General features: G+C 41.1%; 1 protein-coding gene across 3 annotated transcripts in view; it reads right to left on the bottom strand.

Annotated features, from left to right (window-relative positions):
• Nucleotides 1–4,383: 4,383 nt before the first annotated feature.
• Nucleotides 4,384–23,778, bottom strand: part of FIG4 (FIG4 phosphoinositide 5-phosphatase) — a 384,735-nt gene continuing 365,340 nt past the window's right edge. For all 3 annotated transcript variants that reach the window (XM_075340061.1, XM_075340062.1, XM_075340063.1), the window contains one exon: nucleotides 4,384–6,655. In XM_075340061.1, the coding sequence (XP_075196176.1) occupies nucleotides 6,478–6,655 (178 nt within the window). In that variant the 3' untranslated portion in view covers nucleotides 4,384–6,477. The remainder of the gene's footprint in view (nucleotides 6,656–23,778) is intronic.

The following is a 23,778-nucleotide window of genomic DNA, read 5'->3' on the forward strand; positions in this document are numbered from 1 at the left end:
TACATCTAATGCTTATGATTTTCTACAGGCAAGCAGCATCCGAGACCAACTTCTGCATACCAAACACATATCCTTTACTCTGCAGAGAAAAAAAATTGTTGAAAATGCAGCAAGGAACAAGGTGACAAGTCCTAGAGAGAAGTCACTGCCAGCTTCACTAGACAAACAGATCTTTCCTTATGCAAAGGGTCAAACCTCTTGCACTCTTCACCTCATTCCCGGGTATATAGTGTCTCAAAGTAAAACATGATGCTGGAGATGCTGTCGGATTTAGGTCATCAATGGATTTGGTAGCATGAATCGTGTTAAGGCTGTGTTCACATAATGCATTGGTGTTTTTTTTTGCTGAGATTTTCCACAGGAAAAAAATATATGTTTTTAATGCGTATATGAAAAATAGTGTATAAACCATGCATCACAAATACATAGTGTGAACACAGCCTAAAAGATTTCCTTTAAATGTTTTACAGATAATTGGAAGTTATCAGTTTACTGTAACTGCTCTATTATGCAGTGCGAAAAGATACCATTCTTTTGTTTGATTCTTCTGAAAAAAAACCAAAACAAAGCTGGAGAGAGGAGAGACATTTTAATTAGATCACATGACTTCCAAAAATGTAGCATCAAGGGAAGCACATAAAATTTGTTACAAGGGCTGATATTTATTTTGTTTTTCTTGATGTCCTTGTCACTTAATTATTCAAGTGATACATGTTCTGCTATGGAACATAACCTCTCGTTACATACTGAAGCCCTTAATTGTACAACAGCTGTTCATATTCCACTCCAAATCATTCTCCTGAAGTATAGTGCATTGCAAACAAGTCAAATTGCCAGGTCAAACAGTTGGCGTACAATTTTTTTTCACCAATATGTTCTGGGTATCTTTTTGTGTATTTTATATTTTCATCACATGCTAAAAACTTGCAGGTATAGCGGAAGTACATTAATATTTGCATTCTTAACATGCGATGTTGACACAAACATTTTAGAACTTCAATCCAAATACGGTTTGTCTAGATAATTTTTGAACCTTCTGAAATTAAGGTTGTTTGTCAGTCACACAATTATAACAATGATATTTTGGTCTAGCTATAAAACAACAAAGTGTTTCACAATAGTCTGTTATTTTCACAACATGTTCCTTACTCCTCATTACCATAAAGCAATAATACAATGTGATAATATAACCCATGACTTAGGCTGGATTGCCTTCCGTGTTGTGATTTCTAGTTTTCTATTATTAGACAGGAACAGAAAACCAAAAATGAGGATCCCCATATTTGTTGAATAACAGACATCAACAGTGTCTGACGGACTGCAATGACTTCTACTAGGGTTTGCAGGGTTCTATCAGGATGTCTGTCATGTTAATAGGAAGCGTAGTGCTGCATGCTACGCTGTTTTTTTGTTTTCTTTAACTATGTATGATGAAATGTGTTATGGAAACTCAAAACAGGACCACTAATACAAATGTGAACCAACGCAGCCTTACTTACTTATTGTGTTTATCCAGTTGTGGTTGACATGTGCAGATTATAATAACAGCAATGAAGTCTACTATTTGTGGCCCAGGGCCAGATTGTTTTCATTACAGATTTTTTTACCACTTTTAGGCATGCATACCATAGCATAACCAGCTTTCAATAGAAAATAACAGCATAAAGTCACGCCAGGGCCTCAGCTGTGCACTCGGGTGAAGTCTCTGACAGCTCTCAGCTGAGTCTATGTGAGCAGACCTATGTTTGTCTCCTCGCAGAGGTCTTTGGACTACGTCAGAGGGGGTTTTAGGGTAATAAAGAGGGAGTCCTAAATGTCTTCTGTTTCATTTCTAATAAAATATTTTTTTTCTCTGTGTTGTTTTATTTTACTGTTAAAATAACAGCCAATCACAGACGCTGTCATTTGTGATTAGATGCTGGAGTAACCACATTCTAGCATCCAGAATGTATGGGCAGATTCCAGGTTACTCCAACAGCCAATCACAGACATCCATTCTGTGTGATAGCATCTGTGACTGGCTGTTGGATACCTTACACATATAGTAGTGTAAAAATAAATTTTAAAAAAATGATGTAGCGCTCCGTGGTACTTTTGATTCTCAGCGCTAGATAAAGCGGATGGACACGGGCTGCCAGCCCCATCTGCCTGGCTTTACCTTGGCTGGCAATCAAAATACAGGGAAGCCCATTCATTTTTTTTTTTTAAATTATTTAAAAAATAATTTAAAAAAAATGCATAGGCTCCAGCTGTATTTTGATAGCAGTCAAGTAAAACCAGGCAGCTGGGGGCTGGGATTCTCAGCGTGGTAAGGCCCAAGTGTCCTGGCCTTCTCACGCTAAAAACCGCAGCTCGCAGCCGCCCCTGGAAATTGCGCATTGTTTCTTAGCGCCATTTCTAGGCTCTTTACCCGGCTCGTCCAGCAGCCCTGATGGCGGTGACACGTTGGGTAATAAAGGGGCTAATACCAGCTTGGTCTTCTCAGAGGGTATTAAGCCCGAAATGTCATGGTGTCATGGTGTCACACAGAATTAGACATGGCCACCATGAATTTCTAGTAAACAGTAAAAAAAACACAACACACAGCAATTTTTTTTTATTAGAAATTAAATAAAAAAAAATCATTTAGAGACTCCATCTCTATTATAAAAAAATCCTTAGTCCTATGTAGTCCACAGGGGGAGCAATATCAGCTCTGCTTCATTGCTCTGTACAGACAAGTATCTCTACAGAGTGAGAAGCAGGCTGACAGTGGGGGGATGATTCCACTTGTGTATGACTCCTGAGAGTCTCGCATCGATATCACCCTGCACAACACACACTCTCCTGACAGGAGCTGACAGGAGCTCCTCAGCTGCATGGAAATACATGAAGCTGACTCTCATGTCAGGAGAGTGTGCGCCATGCTGGGTGTTACTGATGCGAGACTTGCACAGTGACAGTCAAAGTTCAATCGAGTCAATGGCTCATGGATTCGGGTGAACCCTGAAGTCACCGTGAACACGGCCGAAAAAAGACGGAAACTGTCGAGTGACGAGCAGTGCAGTGAATACCGCCGGAAGTTAATGATCAGAAGCAGAAGCAGCCGAGAGATAGCAGGTCTGTAGTATGCGTTGCGGGGCCTGTAAGTATAACCATAATGGGTTTTTTTTACAGCCCCTACACCATTGCAATATTTTCTGTTCGGTACAGACCCTGAACTTTACAGTTCGGGTTCGCCCATCACTAATGATGAGTTCAGTTTTGTCTATGTTGAGCTTTAGAAAGCGAGATGAGAAAAAGGAGGATATGGCTGATAGACACTAAGCGATTATGGACAGCAGAGATGTGATGGCTGGGCCAGAGAGGTAGATATGAGTGTCATCAGAGTATAGATGGTTCTGGAAGCCATTAAACTTTATGAGTTGTCCCAGGCCAAAGGTATAGATTTAGAAGAGTATGGATCCCAAAACAGAGCCTTGAGAGACTCCCACAAAGAGAGAATTGGTGTCACGGGGTATGAAAAGACAGAACAGGGGCTCCTAGGTTGGCCCTTATCTCAGAGGTAGGTTTAATGGTAGCCAGGTCTGAGTCTGATCTTTGTTTCCCTCTTCCACACCCTTGGGGCGGGCTGGAAACATAGTAACAAAACCCAACAGAAATGACACTGTCAAGGGTGAACAAAAACATGTACACACTGCACTCATACACAAAAGGAGAAACAATACATGTACAAGGGAATAGAGAAAAAAAGAAAAAGGAAGGAAGTAAACGCACGAGAGGGAAGCTTCCACACCACTCAAAATAGTAACTATAGATCACCACGAACTAGATCAACACAAAGACCATAATCGCTATAGCTACGCTGAAGCTATTATCGCCGCTGAGTACCGTATTTTTCAGGGGAAAGTAGGGGGTGCGTCTTATAGTCTGAATGTAGGGCATGGCTTCGGGGAAGGAAGGTGCTGCAGTGGCACGGGTCATCAGGGGCATGAGCATGCTGCAGCAGCGCCTACCGTGACCACATGCGCCCACTCATTTCATATGCAAGCCCATCATCCCGCCCATTATCTTTCAGCACTGAAGCCGGCGCTGACATGTGGGCGGGATGATAGGCGGGGGGTGCATACTAAACAGCCGGCCTGCATGATCACCCCTGGCAACTACAGCCTGGAGTGATCATGTGTGGCTATACTCACTGCCCCCCCGCGCATCCTCATCAGCGCGGGGTGCAGTGAATCAGTATACTTCCCGGCCACGATCCCTGCAGCATCGCTCGTCCTCCTGTCTGCTGGCTGCAGCTGTGTGTGGAGGCTAGCTGTGCACACAGCAATGTCATCGCTGTGCGCACGTGTCCACACACAGCCGTGGCCGGCACAGACAGGAGGACGAGCGATGCTGCAGGGAGGAAAGGGGAATATGAACGTTTATTTTTTCTGTGCCACAGGCTGGGGCCATACACCAGGATGGGGTATATAGCAGGATGCGGCCATATGCGAAAATGGGGTATATAGCAGGATGCGGCCATACGCCAGGATGGGGGTATATAGCAGGATGCGGCCATATGCCAAAATGGGGTATATAGCAGGATGCGGCCATATGCCAGGATGGGGTATATAGCAGGATGCAGCCATACACCAGGCTGAGGGTATATAGCAGGATGCGGCCATATGCCAGGATGGGGTTATATAACAGGATGCGGCCATATACCAGGATGGGGGTATATAGCAGGATGGCAGTATATAGCAGGATGGGATGTAGAGCAGGATGAGGGACATATATATATATATATATATATATATATATATATAAAAATAAATATATATATACACATATACACAAGGCAGGAGGATCATATACAAGGCAAGAGGATCATTACCAGGATGGGGTACCTTAGTAGAGAATTTGGGGACACATACCCCCATAACAGTGTCAGCAGCAGATCCTCGCCCCATAACAGCGTGTCATGACCACATTTTTTGCTTAAAATTTTATTTTCCTCCTCTAAAACCAGGGTGCGTCTTATAGTCCGGTGCATCTTATAGTCCGAAAAATACGGTAGTTAGGTCAAGAATCTTATATTCCCCAACTCCAGTCCTCGAAGGGCCGCCAACAGTGCATGTTTTCAGGATTTCCTTAGCATTGCATGGGTGTTGGAATCATCATCTGTGCAGGTGATTAAATTATCACATGTGCAATGCTAAGGAAAACCTGAAAACATGAACTGTTGGCGGCCCTTGAGGACTGGAGTTGGGGACCCCTGTTATATAGGAAAGAGACGGCTGTAATTGGTACTTAGCAACCTGAGCTCCTAGCAGAGTTCCCCAGGTCAGCAGGACTGAGGAACAGACTACATGATATGGGCTAATAGTAGCTGGAAGTAGAGGTCGGGTTGAAAAATAATTTCTTTAGGATATGTGTAATTGTGACATGTTTGAAAGCAGAAGGGAAGGTACCAGAAGTTAATAAGTTGAAGAGATTGGCTAGGGCGTGGTAGTGAGGTTGGGGAGGAGGTGGGATGGGGTTAAGTGGTGATGTGCAATCTGGAGAAATGAGTAAGCTTTTCTTAAGTGATGGTGGGAAAGAAGGTAGTGGGGGAGGGCTGTGATCTGACATACATAGGGGTTGTGGTGGTTGAGTAGTAAAGGGTTGTCCAATTTGGTTGATCTTGTTGTTGAACTGTAAAGTCTTCTGTAGAGATGAGGGAGGTCGGAGGGGGCCAGTGGTTGGTGGAGGAGAGAGTTAAACGTATTTAATAACTGTTCAGGGTTGTGGGATAAAGAAGATTTAGCACCGCCTTGTAAATACATAGCATCCTCACTTGTATAGTGCCATCCTTTTATAATATAGGGTCTTTTGTTATGAATAGCATTGTACCATTATTAATTACATTGCGCCATACCTTTTATAGTATAGCATTGGCCCATTATTACATTGCATGCTCTCTTATGTATAAGCACTCACTTTCCCTTATTACATATCGTCCTTTCTTGTAATTTATAGCATTGTCCCATTATTCCACATTGTCCTCTTTTGTAATATATAGCACTGTCCCATTATTACTATTACATAGCATCCATAAGAGGAAAAATGTTTACACGCTGCTCTCTCTCCAAATATTTCTTTACCTAACTGTATATATCCATTTGTATATGTTACAAATACAGGAAGAAGCAAGCAAAGACAAAAGTGGACAACGTCTCGAAATATTCAACAGAACAATATGCATTTATTATTTCATAAATAAGAAATATTCACTTTCGATTAGAAACATCATGTAAAGCAGATCTGTCAGGTTAATATACTGTAAACATCAAGGCTGTCATCTCCTTGCCTCCCTCTAGCCCTCAAGGTGGTAATTGACCTCCTGGTAGGTATGCACACACACACATATATATATATATATATATATATATATATATATATATATATATATTATATTATATACATACATATAGCAATATATTAAGCTAACAGTTTAACTTTAAGAAATAAGATTTACATATAACGGTTCCTTATATATTCTCTGTATGTGAACATGTCATCTTTGCCCAAGGGCTGCATGATGCCTCGGCCTGCTTGGATATGAGCATGAAAGATATCCACCGACTTCCTGTCGACCTTGGGTGGCGTCACTTCATATATGTTATCCTGAGAGAATGAAGAAATGCAGCTCCTGCAAAAACACAATGGAGCACATAGGTTCAGGATAAAAAGTAAACTAATAATTTTGCATACTTCTTTCTGTAAGGCTTTACATAATGGGTTACTCCAACTATGAATCAACTAATGTTGTGCATACTAAAATCCATCCGCATGGATAAAGAAATATGATAATAGTCGGTGTTAAGAATATCTACATTTTGACATTCACTGTAGCAATGAAGATAATTAACTTATATTTCTGTTGAATGCTGGGAAGAAATGTCCATAGAGGCCAATGGCAACACATTATACCATTTTATTCTATTAATAATTTAAGTTTTTGGCACAGACAGAGGTTGATAGTTTGGCCAGGTAAACTCGACAACTGTCAAGAAACCTAAGAGAAAGCATCCACTTCTAAAAATAATTTTACAGTTTGGTTAAACCACAAGTGCGTCAATGAAGTGCACTTCAGAAGTATAACTTAAAGGGCTATCATCATTTTGCACATTTATGGCATATCCACAGTGAGCCCCATTTGTGCGATTGATAGGTGTCCCGTCGCACCGTATCATATATAAAAACCCTGATTCATAAAAACATACATCAGAAAACTGGCGTAAATAGCCTTAAAATTTTTGCACAACACGAGCCTGCTCAAAAATGTTGTGGTGTTGACACGCCATTTTAGCCTAGTTCTCGCTCGTTAAGATCATGTTGAGAAGCTGTGTTCCTTACACCACAAATCTTACTCCAGTCTATGACTAGAGTAAGATTTGTAGTAAGGCGCATGCCATTTTGCAACTCTTAATCATAACTTCGCACTCCACTCAGTCCTTGCATCAACACTAACGTGGAAAACACCCATCTTGAATGGATCCTTAGGGTATACTCTCTGGTTATACCATAAGTGTAGAAGATGGGAATAAATCTTTTGGCATTTCCCTACTATGCGTTCAACAAACTTTCCCTGCTTTTCTCCATAAATAAATGACAGATTGTGCCAATGGATTGCATAAAATATTTTTAGAATCAGAGATTGTCAGTTTAGGCAAGGTTAAACATAGTTTTTTACATAAAAAAATGCTTTGCGTCTCCTATACTTCTCACAAAACATTCTATAAAATATTAATAAAAGCAGGAGAAAATAAAATACAGGTGCTGAATTATTAAAATTTACAAAACGTAAACCAGTCTAAACTGTATATGAAGATATGTATGTAAATGTGGCAGCTTTAGTATATTAATATCTGACGATTTACATAGGTTGGCTTTTCTAATAAATACCAGTAGAAAAGTTTATCAGAAACCCCTATTTATTAAGCACAGCTTTGAAATTACAATCCAGGTCCATTCGGCTGAAAATAATGAACTACTCTTTAATATTCATATATAGTATTAATGGCACTACTCTTTGTAAAATGTAATTTTCGTTCTAATGGCAGGAAGCTTTCATTTACCGTAATATCAGGTAGCCTAATAACAAAGCTAAGTGACTAAAAGTATAATTTCATACACTGGTGAAAGGAAATTACATCATTCTGTTCAAATTTTACTTATCTCAAAAAAAATAAATAAAAATAGGATTTTGCTTTGTCCTGATTTTTATATACATATACTATGTATACAAAACTAAAATGGAACTTTATCATTCGTAGATAAAATATAAACTATTAAACAGTAGTGAGAAGGAATTAGAGTAAGGCTATGTTCACACTAGAAAAATGATTTTTCTTAAGAAATTTCTTAAGAAATTTCTTAAGAGTGCACCTGTGTTAAAAAAAAACGCACCAAAAACGCACCTGCGTTTTTGCCGCATTTTCGGTGCGTTTTCGGTGCGTTTTTGGTGCGTTTTCGGTCCGTTTTTGGTGCGTTTTTACCGCTGGTTGCTCCCTGTGTTATTGTGCCAATTATCTATGGCAAAAAACGCAGTTAGCTGCAGAAAAGAAGTGACATGCTCATTCTTTTTCTTAAGAAAATCTACTGAAAGAATTTTCTTAAGAAAAAAACGCAGTGTGCGCACAGCTAATTTTTTTTGCCATAGGTTTTGCTGGGGAATGTCTGCAGAAAGGTTACAAGAATTTCTCAAGAAATTTCTGCAGCAAAAACGGACCCAAAACGCAGGTAAAAAACGCAGTGTGTGAACATAGCCTTAAGCTTAAGGCTATGTTCCCACAGGGCGTTTTTGCAGCGTTTTTTAGCTGCGGATTTGCCTTGGTTTTATGCAAATCAATGATAATAAAACGCTGCCTTTACAGTCCCAGCAAAGTCTTTGGGATTTCTGAACTCTCATGCATCACCTACGTTTTTGCTGCGTTATGAAAAGAATTAACATGTCAATTCTTTTCAGCGGTTTTGCCACGTTTTTTCAACCTAGTGACAGGTGGACTCACAGATAACCTGGATCAGCGGGTCTAACCGGGCTAATAAAAAACCCGGTTCCGGCCTGGAATTGATCCAGGGTATCTTGCGGGCATTTAAAAATGGTGGTGGAATGGATATGGAAATTGGAGCAGGCGCGCTATATTTACTGAATCACCAGCACGGCTGTACACGCCAACAATCCTTCTTTTAACTTTCCAGGCCACTCGTTACCTAAATTACATATTATTATAATAATAATAATAATAATAATAATATAATAATAACAATAACAATATTCACTGCTTTCATCTGTGATTGGTTGCAATCAGACACGCCCCCAGCCTGTGTCGCATCTGACTGCAATCAATCACAGACCCGGTCTGCGGGTCTATTGTACAGAGAATTAATAAGCCACGCATTCAGCAGTGACCTCACTCAGGCTACAGTGCCTTGCGAAAGTATTCAGCGCCCTTGATTTTCTCAACCTTTTCTCACATTTCAGGCTTCAAACATAAAGATAGCAATTTAAATTTTATGGTGAAGAATCAACAAAATTTCGTCCAAAAAAAGAATAGTATTTTTGGCGTAATTTTCCGAGACCTGTAGCATTCTCATTTTTCGGGATCTGGGGCTCAGTATCAGGGCTAATATCTCGTGAGCCGTGCATCCTATAAATATGTCAAGCAGAAATATGGCATCGGGGCAGGCTGATGAGCCCCGCACATATTTTATATAGGTGTGGGACCTTTGGAGGTATCCCAAACTGGATATTGGCCAGTGGGAGACCAGCCATGTGTCCTATCATTTTGAAGGTAAAATCTGTAAAAATGAGAGCATTGGCGTCTGCCTACGACGTTCCCAGGCAAAGTTATGGCCAATAATCCCTTTGGGATATTAGTTTAGACTCCAGCCAGGGGAGGGGCAGTGCTTCCCTGTGAGGTCACTAAGGTAGGAGGGGACATGGATTGAGCCAGGTTGATAACCACAGTTCAGACATTTTGGCTTGTTCTTTGCTCGGGGGTCACGTGTGGGATACACCGGTGAGAAAGTTCCTGGAACCCTGGTCAAACAGCGCCCCCCTGTGGCCAGACGCACAAGGTAACTGCTTGAACTGTATGCCTGTTTGTAATCTATAACTTACTTGTAAAGGTACTCTGACCTACATATGTATATATTCTGTAGATTCCGTATTGTATATATTGTAGTTTCTAGTGTGGCTTAGGCCGATTAAAATATATAATAAATCATGGGCTGTTCTGTTATCTCGATCCTGAACTCCACGTCTGTGTGCTCGGCTAAATAGTTATCGTAATCGATTGGTGGCAGCGAGTTTATGCCAAAGATTATTGTGGGGCGACCAGGGAGATTAAAGGAGGTTAAGATATATTCCGTCCGCTAAGGTCGGGGGAATATATACCTTACTCTCACCGGGAGCCCTTCAATCACCGGCATAGTAGAATAGCGGCCTCCTGCCTTATTGTCGGGCAATTCCATAATTGGCCTGACTGTAAGAGGGGCACTAGAGAGCGTGTCACGTGCTCTGTCTGTCTGTCGGCAGGGTGGTGGAAAGGGGGGCTGTAGCTTCCGCTTCCTACCCCCCTGTTCGTGACATATATATATATATATATATATCCTATAGACTCACATTACAAGAGTGTGTAGTGGGAGGGTAAAGGGTGGAGCTGGGGCAGATTACTGACAGCCAATGAGTGTGTAATGGGCGAGCAGAGGGCAGTGCTGGACGCTGAGGCCAGACTGTGCCAGCTCAGGCTGTGAGGTTAGATAAAAAAGCCCAGGGAGCTTCCAAGTTTGGTAGAGCTGCATTTAAACAAACTGACTGCAGGCAATGAAGTGAAATTCAGGAGAAAAGAAAGGTAGAAATCTTTTTTTTTTATCAAGGTGTTACATATTACACAGCACAGATTAGTTTTAAAAAGATTGGGGATTTTGGGTTTAGATAACCTCTTCACGACCTTGGATGTACTGGTACACCCAAGTTAATTTCCCTGGCTTTGATGCGGGCTCACAAGCAGAGTCCGCATCTTTTCCTGCATGCTAGCTGATCTGATCTGCTATCATATGCCTCTAACATTCGCAGACGGATCGGAGATCTGTCTGCGGCTGTTAACCAGTTAAATCCCGCTGACAATCTCTGACAGTGGGATTTAACATGCATCGGCAGGGGGGCACACCATTCCCCGCTCCCATTGATATGCCTATGAAATGATCGTGAGGTGTCGATCGGTTGCCATGACAGCCATAGGTCAGCAGATGACCCCTGTGTCCATCATGACAGAATGAAGGCCTTCCTGTGAATGGTTGCTTTGAGCCAGCATTCATAGGAGATCATCATTTCTGCTGTACACAGCTGAGCTGATGCATTGCTCTGTATAGCACAAGCGACTGGATGATCACAGCTTCAAGTCCCCTAAGTGGACTAGTAAAAACTGTAATAAGTGGTAAAAAAAAAAAAAAAGTTGTAATAATGTGGGAAAACAAAAAACAACCAAAAGTTCAAATCACCCCCCTTTTGCCCACTTGTAAATAAAATAAACAAAAAATCCCACATAATTGGTATTGCTGCATTCAGAAATGTCCGATCAATCTTTTAATTTTAAATTAATTATTTTCTCTCTTGGTTTTCTTTGCTTCTATTTTAGGTCCCTCTAGATTTATTCTCAGGATTCTATACAGTGCTATTTTTCACATCCACTGTGCCTTTGTCATGCTGCTGGTTGTTTTTTCATTTGGTTTTGTCTCATGCGGTTTTCAAACATATGATTTGTTGACATTTTTATGGTCATGTTATTTTTATGATGGGAATACCATAATTTCCTATATGCTTGGTATATGTGGTTTATATATGTCTATATGTTGAGAATCTTATTAACATTATATACACATATCTTTTAAATTAATTTGTTATTCAGATGTGATATATATTATTATTCATTATGTCTGTATGCATCTTATACTACATATTTCACTTTTTCTATCATGATTATTTTTATTGGTGTCACATATGAATACGTTCACATGTATTATACTCCATTCTAGTCAATTAATTGACCACTTACATTATACATACGGTTTTACTATATTTGTATTTATTTATACCACATATTTCACTTTTTTCTATCATGTTAATCGATCATCATTTTATTGGTGTCACTTTTTAATGTATTCACATATATTATGTTTCATTTTAGTCAATTAATTGACTATCTATATTATATATATATTTATCACTTTTATTTCACTGGTTCCAGCTACACACACTCACCATTTGTATACTCTTACATTGTCTCCATTTTTAGGCTGAGTATTTTATAATTTTTTTTATATGTGATTGATTACTACTCACATCTATCACTTTGTTCATTTTATATACTATTCTTTACACTCACTAATTATTTATTGCGTCACATGTTTGTGTGTACGCATGTAACATGTTTACACATGTGTGTGCACACATACGAACATATGTTTATTTAGATATACACATATACAATTTTTTGATATATGTTGGTTTTATTACATTTGTTACTTGCACTTATTTATCCTACACATATCCTATTTTTCCTGGTTTATTAATTCCTAAAATTTTTTCTGACTTGTTATGTCACTATCATGTATGCACTTTTTCATGTGATCTTGGTTTTTTCACTTTTCATTTTTTGTTTTTTCCCTCTGGTGGTAGTTTTCATTATGATGCACTATTTGAGGTATATAAAATGTCGGACTGTCCGATTGTTGAATACTTTGCTAACCAAAGTATGCCCGGACTCATTCGGACACCGGCTGGTAGCAATTTTCATATAAAAATTTTTAAAAAACCTTTTTGTTTTTTTGGGCATACACATATGGTTATAATTATTGAAATGTTTGTGCATATATATGTATTTATGATATGGTAATATGACCATTTCTCAACATTCTGTATCTTATTCTGTATAATAAACATCTATTCTCGCTAAAGGAGGCATTTATTTACACTCACATTATGGATCGCGGTCTGTGCTTGTGTACTAGGTTTATATGTACCGTAGTTATTTTTAATGTATTATGCACTTTTACCAAGCACGGTTTACACTATGCCCACCCCTTTACATGTATTGCTGCTATTACGCTTATTGTGATTGACGTATTTTTGGGGGTAAAATGGACTATTTAAATTCAAACCGGTTATCATTGGAGGTGATGTATACCATCTGACAAACGCGTCCCTAGTAACGTGCAAACATGGAGGAGTGGTGTTTTCCTTCACCCATTGATGAGTCCCTTATAACGGAATTCTTTAGACATGGAGTGATCGGAAATGATGTGGACTTTACATAGCAACGCGTCCTTAACTACACTCCTTGGAAGTACGTAATGAGTGGATGCGGTACACGTTCTCCTCACCCGGCAACGAGTACTTAACTACGGGTCTTACTATCCCTGCTAAGAGGACATGACGTTTTCAAACAGCTGTATCTAATGAGAACTTACGGTGGAGGCGTGTGCATATGGACATTTGTGATTGGATATCAGCATTATATAATGGGACCTTTTTTCAATTGTACCTCACTGGGAGAGGGTGTGGGACATCATTCACGTCCATGTAAGATCCCGTAGGTATACTGATTGTCATTGTACTGCTATTGACTTGGCTGAGTCCTGCATTTTTACAAACACTTTTGTGTTATATTATATATATACATATAACTGCAGGATTATTTGTGTTTCTTTATTGTTCCTATACGGGATGATATATATTTTTGATGATAATTGCTATGTGAAATTATGGTGTTCCCAAACATGACTTTGTGAGTTACATATTTTTAACCCATTCATGAGGCTTGTTTTTTCCAAAAGACATCTTGTTTATGATTTTATTTTTTCAATTAATAAAAGTTAAATTTTATTAAACTTCCTCCCCTTCTTTTGTTGGTGATTTAGAGCTGCATTTAAACAAACTGACTGCAGGCAATGAAGTGAAATTCAGGAGAAAAGAAAGGTAGAAATCTTTTTTTTTTATCAGGGTGTTACATATTACACAGCACAGATTTGTTTTAAAAAGATTGGGGATTTTGGGTTTAGATAACCTCTTCACGACCTTGGATGTACTGGTACACCCAAGTTAATTTCCCTGGCTTTGATGCGGGCTCACAAGCAGAGTCCGCATCTTTTCCTGCACGTTAGCTGATCTGATCTGCTATCATATGCCTCTAACATTCGCAGACGGATCGAAGATCTGCCTGCGGCTGTTAACCAGTTAAATCCTGCTGACAATCTCTGACAGTGGGATTTAACATGCATCGGCAGGGGGCACACCATTCCCCGCTCCCATTGATATGCCTATGAAATGATCGCGAGGTGTCGATGGGTTGCCATGACAGCCATAGGTCAGCAGATGACCCCTGTGTCCATCATGACAGAATGAAGGCCTTCCTGTGAATGGTTGCTTTGAGCCAGCATTCATAGGAGATCATCATTTCTGCTGTACACAGCTGAGCTGATGCATTGCTCTGTATAGCACAAGCGATTGGATTATCACAGCTTCAAGTCCCCTAAGTGGACTAGTAAAAACTGTAATAAGTGGTAAAAAAAAAAAAAAAAAAAAGTTGTAATAATGTGGGAAAACAAAAAACAAACAACCAAAAGTTCAAATCACCCCCCTTTTGCCCGCTTGTAAATAAAATAAACAAAAAATCCCACATAATTGGTATTGCTGCATTCAGAAATGTCCGATCAATCAAAATATGAAAAAAATAATCTCATTGGTAAATAACGTGACAGGAAAAAAAAGTTCAAAGTGCCAGAATTACGCTATTTTGGCAGAGGAAACATTACAATTAAATGCAATATGAAGCAATCAAAACATTGCAACTACCCAAAAACATTAGCTTAGGGCACAAAAAACAAGCCCTCATACAGCTATGCTGACAGAGAAATATAAAAGTTATGGCTCCTGGGGAAAAAAACGAAAATGGGAAAATCACTTTGTGGTTAAGCTATATAATGAAATAACTAAACGGTTTGTCCAGGATTACAAACTAATGATGGGCGGACTTGCAGATAACTGGGACCAGCGGGTCCCGGTTATCTGTTTTTTTAAAATCCAGTTCTGGGCCAGATAGTGGCTCTTATATAAGTCTATTAGGACCAGAATGTGGTGATTAGAAATGGTGGTAGAAGTGATAGGAGCAGGCGTGCTTTACCTACCTAGGTTTCGTCGTGGCTGTACACTGCTTCCAGGCTGCTCATTCACTTCTGAAGCTGTGTATTAGCCTTCATGCATACGCACTGCTTTCCCCATCCACCGGCGTCTGTGAATGGTTGCAGTCAAACGCGCCCTGATCCTGAGTGACAGCGTGTCTGACTGCTTCCAATCACAGAAGCTACATACATCTATTGTGGTATAAAAATAAATAAAACAATTTGCGTAGGGTCCCTCATATTATAATACCCAGCACAGATAAAGCATACGGCTACAGGCTGCAGCCCCCAGCCGTGCGCTTATCTTGGCTGTGTATCAAAATAAGAGGAACCGCATATAGCTGCTTCTTCTTTAAATAAATAATTTAGAAAACCAACGTGTGATTCCCCTCAATTTTGATACCCAGCCATGATAAAGCCCAATAGCTGGGGGCTGGTATTCTCAGGCTGAGAAGGCCAATGCTTCTTGGACCGCCCCCAGCCTAAAAATAGTAGCTTGCAGCCGCCCAGAATTATCGCATGCATTAGATAATTGACAAGTGACAGTCCCAGCACTTTACCACCCTCTTCCTGATTGCTCTGGTGCGGTGGCAATTGGGGTAATAAGAGGTTAATAACTGCCCACAGCTGCCACTAAACCCTAGATTAGTAATGGGAAGGGTCTAGACCCCCCATTACTAATCTGTAAGTGAAAGTAAATAAACAAAAACATTGAAAAAATCCTTTATTTGAAATAAAATACAAAAAAAACACCCTTTCACCCCTTTATTAACCCCCAAAACACCCCTGCAGGTCTGACATAATCCACACGAGGCCCCATGACAATTCCAGCTCTGCTACATCTGAGCTGACAGCGCACGATCATGGAACATGACTGAACGCTGTGAGCTTCAGGCAGAGTATGAATGAGCCATAGCAATGAGCAGTGATGTCATACAGGTTAGTTGCAGTCACTGCTGGAGGTTTCCATAGTCCTCAACCTGTGACCGCAGGTAACCTGATCTCAGGTGAAAACATTTTTACTGCCAGGAGGTGCAAATTTGGTGCTGTAATCTGGTACAGACATTTCAGCACCAAATTAGCACCTCCTGGCAGAAAACTGCACTGAAATGGTGTCAAAACCTTTTTTTTTTTGCATTTTTGGGCCAAGAGATGCATATTTGGTGATGAAATTTTTACACCATATCCATGCACCCAATCTACACCTCCTAGCAGAAAAAAAAAAGCATCAAAAGCACATGCTTAAGGCCCCTTTCACATGTCAGTGATTCTGGTACGTTTGTGCTTTTTTTTAAACGTACCAGAATCACTGACATACGCAGACCCATTCTAATAAATGGGTCTGCTCACACGTCAGTGATTTTTCACTGCACGTGTCTCCGTGCAGCGTACCCGCGTGTGCGTGATTGCTGCACGGAGACATGTCCATTTTTTTCTGGCATCACTGATGTTCCACGGACCACGCAGTGGTGTGGTCCGTGAAACACGTGCCAGAAAAAAACGTGCTTTTAAAATAAAAAACATTTTAACTCACCCGGCGTCCAGCGATGTCCTCTGCAGCCCGTCCTCCCTGCTGCTTCTAAGCCGGCTGATTACTGTCGCGCATATTCATTATGCGCGACACAGCTGACCCAGAAGCAGCTGCTGCGGGGGTCACCGCCGGCCGGATGCTGCGTCGCGGGAGCGATCAGCACCATGGACAGCGGGAGCGGGCGCAGGTGAGTGAATCTCTAAGTGCAATCACGGGCCACGGAGAACGGAGCCCGGATTGCACTTAGACAACCCACATGTGCCGTGATTTTCGGCACACGCAGGGACATGTGCGTGTTTTACACGCCAGTGAAAAACGTCTGTGTTTTTCACTGACGTGTGAAACGGGCCTTAATGATAGTTTTTTTTGCAAGGAGGTGTAGATTGTGTGAAGGAATATAGTGTAAAAATTTCAGCACCAAATCTATATTTCTTTGGAAAAAAAAAGTTGTTTTCTGCCAGGAAATGCATGTCTCACCTGAGGTGAGGTCACTGACTTTACGGAGGTCACCTGTGTTTAGTTTACCTGCGGTCACAGGTGGAGGACCGTGAGAACCTCCAGCTGTGACGGTAAATAACTTGAGTGACATCACTGCTGATCACGCGGCTCAGTCTCTGCTTGAAGTCTGCAGCGGGCGGTTATGTTCCAGGATTGTGCTCTGTGACTTCAGATATGTAGCAGAGCTGGAAATGTTGTGGGACCTTGTGTGAATTACATCAGACCTGCAGGGTTGTTTTGGGGGGTTAATAAAGTGCTGAAAGAGGGTGTGTTTTTTGTATTTAATTTCAAATAAAGGATTTTTTCGGTGTTTGTTTATTTAGTTTCACTTAGAATATAGTAATGGGGGTGTCTATTTTAATAATTTTTACTGTACGATAGACCTGCAGACAGTGCCTGTGATTGGTTTCAGGCAGATGCTGTCACAGAGGGGGGCATGTCTGACTGCAATTAATCACAGATGCCGCTGGGTGGGGAAAGCAGTGTATATGCTAGAGCCTAATGCGCGGCACCGGAAGTGAATGGGCGGCCACAACAGCAGTGTACAGCTGAGCAGGAGCCTTGATAAGTGCTTGCTTCATTCTTATTTTCCCTTTATTTTTTATTTCCAGAGTTTCCGGATCCGGATCAACACCTGGAATCACGGGCCTGGCATTCGGGTAACTTTGAAACAGCGCGGATCCGGACTTCTAGTCCAGGTCCGCCCATCACTATTAGAAACACATGGCTATGTTCATTTGTAAACAGTACTGCGCCTGATCACAGGTTGTTTCTAGTTCTGCACTCAGCCAATTGAAGTGAATCGAGCCCAGTGGCAATGCCACACACAACCTATGGTCTTGGGTGGTACTATTTAAGTTACATACAATTAAACTTGCTTAATAAATATGTTGACTGTGACCCCGTTTCTTCAACCACATATAAACAACCTACGTAGAAACCTTTTCAGGAAACCTATCAGTGTAACTAAACAAAATATATGTACTGTAGATAATAAAAATATGATTTCATGTATATAGGCATGGCCCCAAAATAATATTGCAGAGCATTTAAACCCTGGTTAGGTGGGTTACCCAAATAAGCCTTGAAGTGCATTATGGGTACGCCAATACACGACTAGAGTATCTATTCCCCTCAGTTTTCTCTAGCTAATCCTACCCAACTCCTGTAGAAGATAGGAATACCCTGAGTAGCACGAGGTGAGATGCTAAGATGGGAAAAACCCTTTAAAAAGGGAATGTGTCCGGACATTTAGTGCAAAGAAATAAAATACAGGGCACAATTCATAGCTTGTGGATATGTAATAACTCGATCAAGATGGGAATGATTCTTTAATACACAGTTATCCTAACATGAAATATGGAGTAATCATGAATTATGAATATACCACACACTATGGAAGTCATATAATGATATTGGCTATTTGCATAGTAGAATTAGATGCTAAGAATGTATTCATACCACACAAACCATTATTACTTTAATTTACATAACCTTAAAGCTCATATTTAACTTTAAAAATAAACAGCAAGCTGCCAAGGCCATCCTCTGTATCATGCTTCAATATTTCATTTCCTCGTTACCAGGTCATGATTGCTTATCTGTTTCTAATTTCAAGTAGGTGGCCCTGAGGCAAATTAACTAGAGCACAGTCACTTTGTTTGCGAAGATTAGGTCAAACTTCTCAGGTGACCTGGTCTCTTACATTCATTGCAGAGTTAAATCATTCAAATTCTTAGGTCTGGCATGAGAAATGTTGATTTAACACAATAATTTAATGTAATATTTTCATACATTTCAATTGGGCAATGCAGGAGGGTAACTACATTTTTTTCTGCACGTCTGAAACCCCCCCCCCAAATACTGCAAGGACAGAGGCCAGACCATGTCCACCGTTATTCCGTCAGTTTCCTTCGAGGCTCCTTTGGTATTACTGTCAGAATACAGTTATTAAGGGATTCCGAAAGAAGAAATAGTTGCACATGAAACACAGGCGAAAAATGTATAAAAAAGGGCTACTACAATAATGAATTGGGGATCATGACTTTAGGTTGCTTTGCAGATCAATGCTCAGAAATAATCAAATTATTTAAACACATGAAGGCATAAAAGCCCTAGCACTAGATTCTTGTCAAATGTTCATAAAGTTCAAATGGCTGGGTCCTGACCTAAGAAAATTTATTTTGTGTGAGGGACAGTACAGAGAAAGAAAAGATGAGTGAGCACAGTATAGAGACTGGGTAATGTGGAGGGGGGGGGCAGTATAGAGAAGAGCCAGTGTGGGGGTGACAGTGCTGGTGAAGAAATGTGTGCGGAGACTGTATGAATGGAGAAATGTGTGCGGAGACTGTATGAATGGAGAAATGTGTGAGGAAATAGTATGGATGGAGAAAAGTGATAGGAGACAGTACTGAGGGAAACGGTGTGATGAGACAGTATGTGGGGAGAAAAGTGTGAGAGGGCACAATACATACACTTGTGAGTGTGGGGGCGTTATAAAGAGGGGCAGCATGGGGTGACAAAGTTAGGACACAGTATGGAGGGGACACTATGAGTAGAAAAGGGGGAATACAATGTGAGGGGACAGTATGAAGAAAGGTGCAGTATGGAAAGAAGAGGACAGTGTGGAGGGCGTGTACCATAAGAGCGATAGAGTGGGGATCAAATTTTGTGCAGAAAGCACAGTGAGCGACACATTCAGGGTGCACAGTGTAGGGCAGATATAGTTGTTTTGGTGATGCATTCATGTACTGATGGTAATTTGTGATGTACATCTGTTCTGTTGGTTCTGGTGATGCCTTTTTGTGCTTGGTTCTGATCCTGTGCACATGTAACAGTTCACAACTTGTCAGGTAACATGATACATGGCTACACTAATAAAATACTGTGCCATCTGTAAAGTTAAGGGATTAAGGATAAAGGAATACTACATCTGCATTTATATTAGGAGCATTAATTATAAAATTAAACACTGTAGCATGCCAAATCCTAACAGCATATAACATACTCCATGTTAGGATTCAGTTCTGCTTGCCGGTTCCAGAGGTCATATGACCACTCAGATGTGATTTTCATACTTATGGTTACGTGCTACACTTCCTGCTTCACTCAATAAAGCAGGAGCTGTATTTTTTCACTGAGCATTGAGAGAATTAGGAGCAGCCGTTAGCTATCATATGATTAAGTGTGCAAATGAGCGATGAGTGTTCAAACACTTAAGCTGTGTATAGGAGGGGCACCAAATGGAATATTTGCCTAGGCTGCAGGAAAAGTTAAATTCACCTCTGTGGGGGTAGAATGGGGTATAGCGACACCTGCTCGTCTAGTTCCTGATGAGCTGTGGCATACCTTATGCTAATAATCTTATTCCAGTTGCTGAATCAGATTTCAGAAGTGCCTACTCAATTAATAGGCATGCACCTCATTATAAATCAGGAGCGTTTACGTCTAATACAGAACCTCATGAAGACCAGCGTTATTCACCCCAGTATTGATAGATCAGGGCTATAGTCTACAGTTGGCTATTCGAAGTATGTTTTCTCTGACACACTGTAGCATTTCAGGACTGCAATAGCACAGCGAAACTGACTCATGTTGCCTGTCATTCAGGAAGCATGAAACAGATAACAGGTTGTGCACTGTAAAAAGCTCTTGTGATTTGCTAACATGTGAGCATGCTGAATTGATTTGGTGCAATATTACGGTATTTCATCTTCGATACTATAGCGGTCTCTCTTACTTTCAAATGATAGTCTAGATCAGGGGTCTCAAACTCAACTGAATGTATGGGCCGCATATATATAAAAAAAAATTGAGAGGGGCCGCATTCTTTGCAAAACAAAGTGACATTTTTACTGATTCCATGTTTTTTTTTTTCTATACATCTTTGGTCACTTTTTTTGAACATTTTTTGCTTGTTTATAACAAACCTGCACTTTTTTGTTTAGTTAAGTTTAAATATAAAAAAAAACATTTTTAATGGCAAAAAACCATAATTTTCATGTTTTATTTTGAGGGTTTTTTTTTTTTTACAGTTTATCACCTTCATGTAATATTGTTTTATAGTAGCATCATATAGTAGTCTCAGCCAACATCTTGTAGTAATGTCCCCATCTGTGTGCCCTGTAGTAAGGTGCTCATCCTTGTGGTATTGTGCCCAGTACCTTTGTGCCCATCCTTGTAGTATAGTGCCCAGTACTTTTGTGCCCATCCTTGTAGTATTAAGCCTAGTACCTTTGTGCCCATCCTTGTAGTAATGTGCCCAGTAGTATTGTGCCCATCCTTGTAATATCTGCCCAGTACATTTGTGCCCATACTTGTAGTATTGTGCCTAGTACCTTTGTGCCCATCCTTGTAGTAATGTGCCCAGTAATATTGTGCCCATCCTTGTAGTATTTGCCCAGTACATTTGTGCCCATACTTGTAGTATTGTGCCCAGTACCTTTGTGGCCATCCTTGTAGTATTGTGCCTAGTACCTTTGTGCTCATCCTTGTAGTATTGTGCCCAGTACCTTTGTGCCCATCCTTGTAGTATTGTGCCCAGTACCTTTGTGCCCATCCTTGTAGTATTATGCCTAGTACCTTTGTGCCCATCCTTGTAGTAGTGTGCCAAATAGTTTTGTGCCCATTCTTGTAGTATTGTGCTCAGTACCTTTGTGCCCATCCTTGTAGTAGTGTGCTCAATACTTGCACCCATCCTTGTAGTATTGTGCTCAGTACCTATGTGCCCATCCTTGTGGTATTATGCCTAGTACCTGTGTGCCTATCCTTGTAGTATTGTGCCCAGTACCTTTGTGCCCATCCTTGTAGTATTGTGCTCAGTACCTATGTGCTCATCCTTGTGGTATTATGCCTAGTACCTGTGTTCCTATCCTTGTAGTATTGTGCCCAGTACCTTTGTGCCCATCCTTCTAGTATTGTGCCCAGTACCTTTGTGCCCATCCTTGTAGTATTGTGCCCAGTACCTTTGTGCCCATCCTTGTAGTAGTGTGCCCAGTACCTTTGTGCCCATCCTTGTAGTAGTGTTCCCAGTGGTTTTGTGTCCATCCTTGTAGTATTGTGCCTAGTACCTTTGTGCCCATCCTTGTAGTAGTGTGCCCAGTGGTTTTGTGTCCATCCTTGTAGTATTGTGCCCAGTACCATTGTGCCCATCCTTGTAGTAGTGTGCCCTGTGGTTTTGTGTCAATACTTGTAGTATTGTGCTCTGTAGTATTGTGATCATCCGTGTAGTATTGTGCCCAGTAGTTTTGTGCCCATTCTTGTAGTATTGTGCCCAGTACCTTTATACCTATCCTTGTAGTATTGTGCTCAGTAGTATTGTGCACGTGCACACACACATACACATACACATACACAGACACACACACACACACACACGCGCCGAGGATACTGCAGCGCTTCGAACCCTGATCGCGGGCACGGGCAGCTGCGGTCTCCTGTATTATGCCTAGTACCTGTGTGCCCATCCTTGTACTTTTGTGCCCATCTGTGTAGTATTGTGCCCATCCTTGTAGTAGTGTGCTCAATACTTGCACCCATCCTTGTAGTATTGTGCTCAGTACCTATGTGCCCATCCTTGTGGTATTATGCCTAGTACCTGTGTGCCTATCCTTGTAGTATTGTGCCCAGTACCTTTGTGCCTATCCTTGTAGTATTGTGCCCAGTACCTTTGTGCCCTTCCTTGTAGTAATGTGCCCAGTACCTTTATACCCATCCTTGTAGTAGTGTTCCCAGTGGTTTTGTGTCCATCCTTGTAGTATTGTGCCCAGTACCTTTGTGCCCATCCTTGTAGTAGTGTGCCCAGTACCTTTGTGCCCATCCTTGTAGTATTGTGCCCAGTACCTTTGTGCCCATCCTTGTAGTAGTGTGCCCTGTGGTTTTGTGTCAATACTTGTAGTAGTGTGCTCTGTAGTATTGTGATCATCCTTGTAGTATTGTGCCCAGTGGTTTTGTGCCCATTCTTGTAGTATTGTGCCCAGTACCTTTATACCCATCCTTGTAGTATTGTGCTCTGTAGTATTGTGCCCAGTAGTATTGTGCACGTGCACACACACACACACACACACATACACACACACGCAGCGAGGATACTGCAGCACTCCGAACCCTGATCGCGGGCACGAACAGCTGCGGTCTCCTGTATTATGCCTAGTACCTGTGTGCCCATCCTTGTACTTTTGTGCCCATCTGTGTAGTATTGTGCCCATCCTTGTAGTATTGTGCCCAGTACCTTTGTGCCTATACTTGTAGCATTGTGCCCAGTACCTTTGTGCCCTTCCTTGTAGTAATGTGCCCAGTACCTTTATACCTATCCTTGTAGTATTGTGCTCTGTAGTATTGTGCCCAGTAGTATTGTGCACACACACACACACACACACACACACACACACGCAGCGAGGATACTGCAGCGCTCCGAACCCTGATCGCGGGCACGGGCAGCTGCGGTCTCCTGTATTATGCCTAGTACCTGTGTGCCCATCCTTGTACTTTTGTGCCCATCTGTGTAGTATTGTGCCCATCCTTATAGTATTGTGCCCAGTACCTTTGTGCCTATCCTTGTA

Source organism: Anomaloglossus baeobatrachus, chromosome 3 (assembly GCF_048569485.1).
Source record: "Anomaloglossus baeobatrachus isolate aAnoBae1 chromosome 3, aAnoBae1.hap1, whole genome shotgun sequence".
Taxonomy (NCBI): Eukaryota; Metazoa; Chordata; class Amphibia; order Anura; family Aromobatidae; genus Anomaloglossus; species Anomaloglossus baeobatrachus.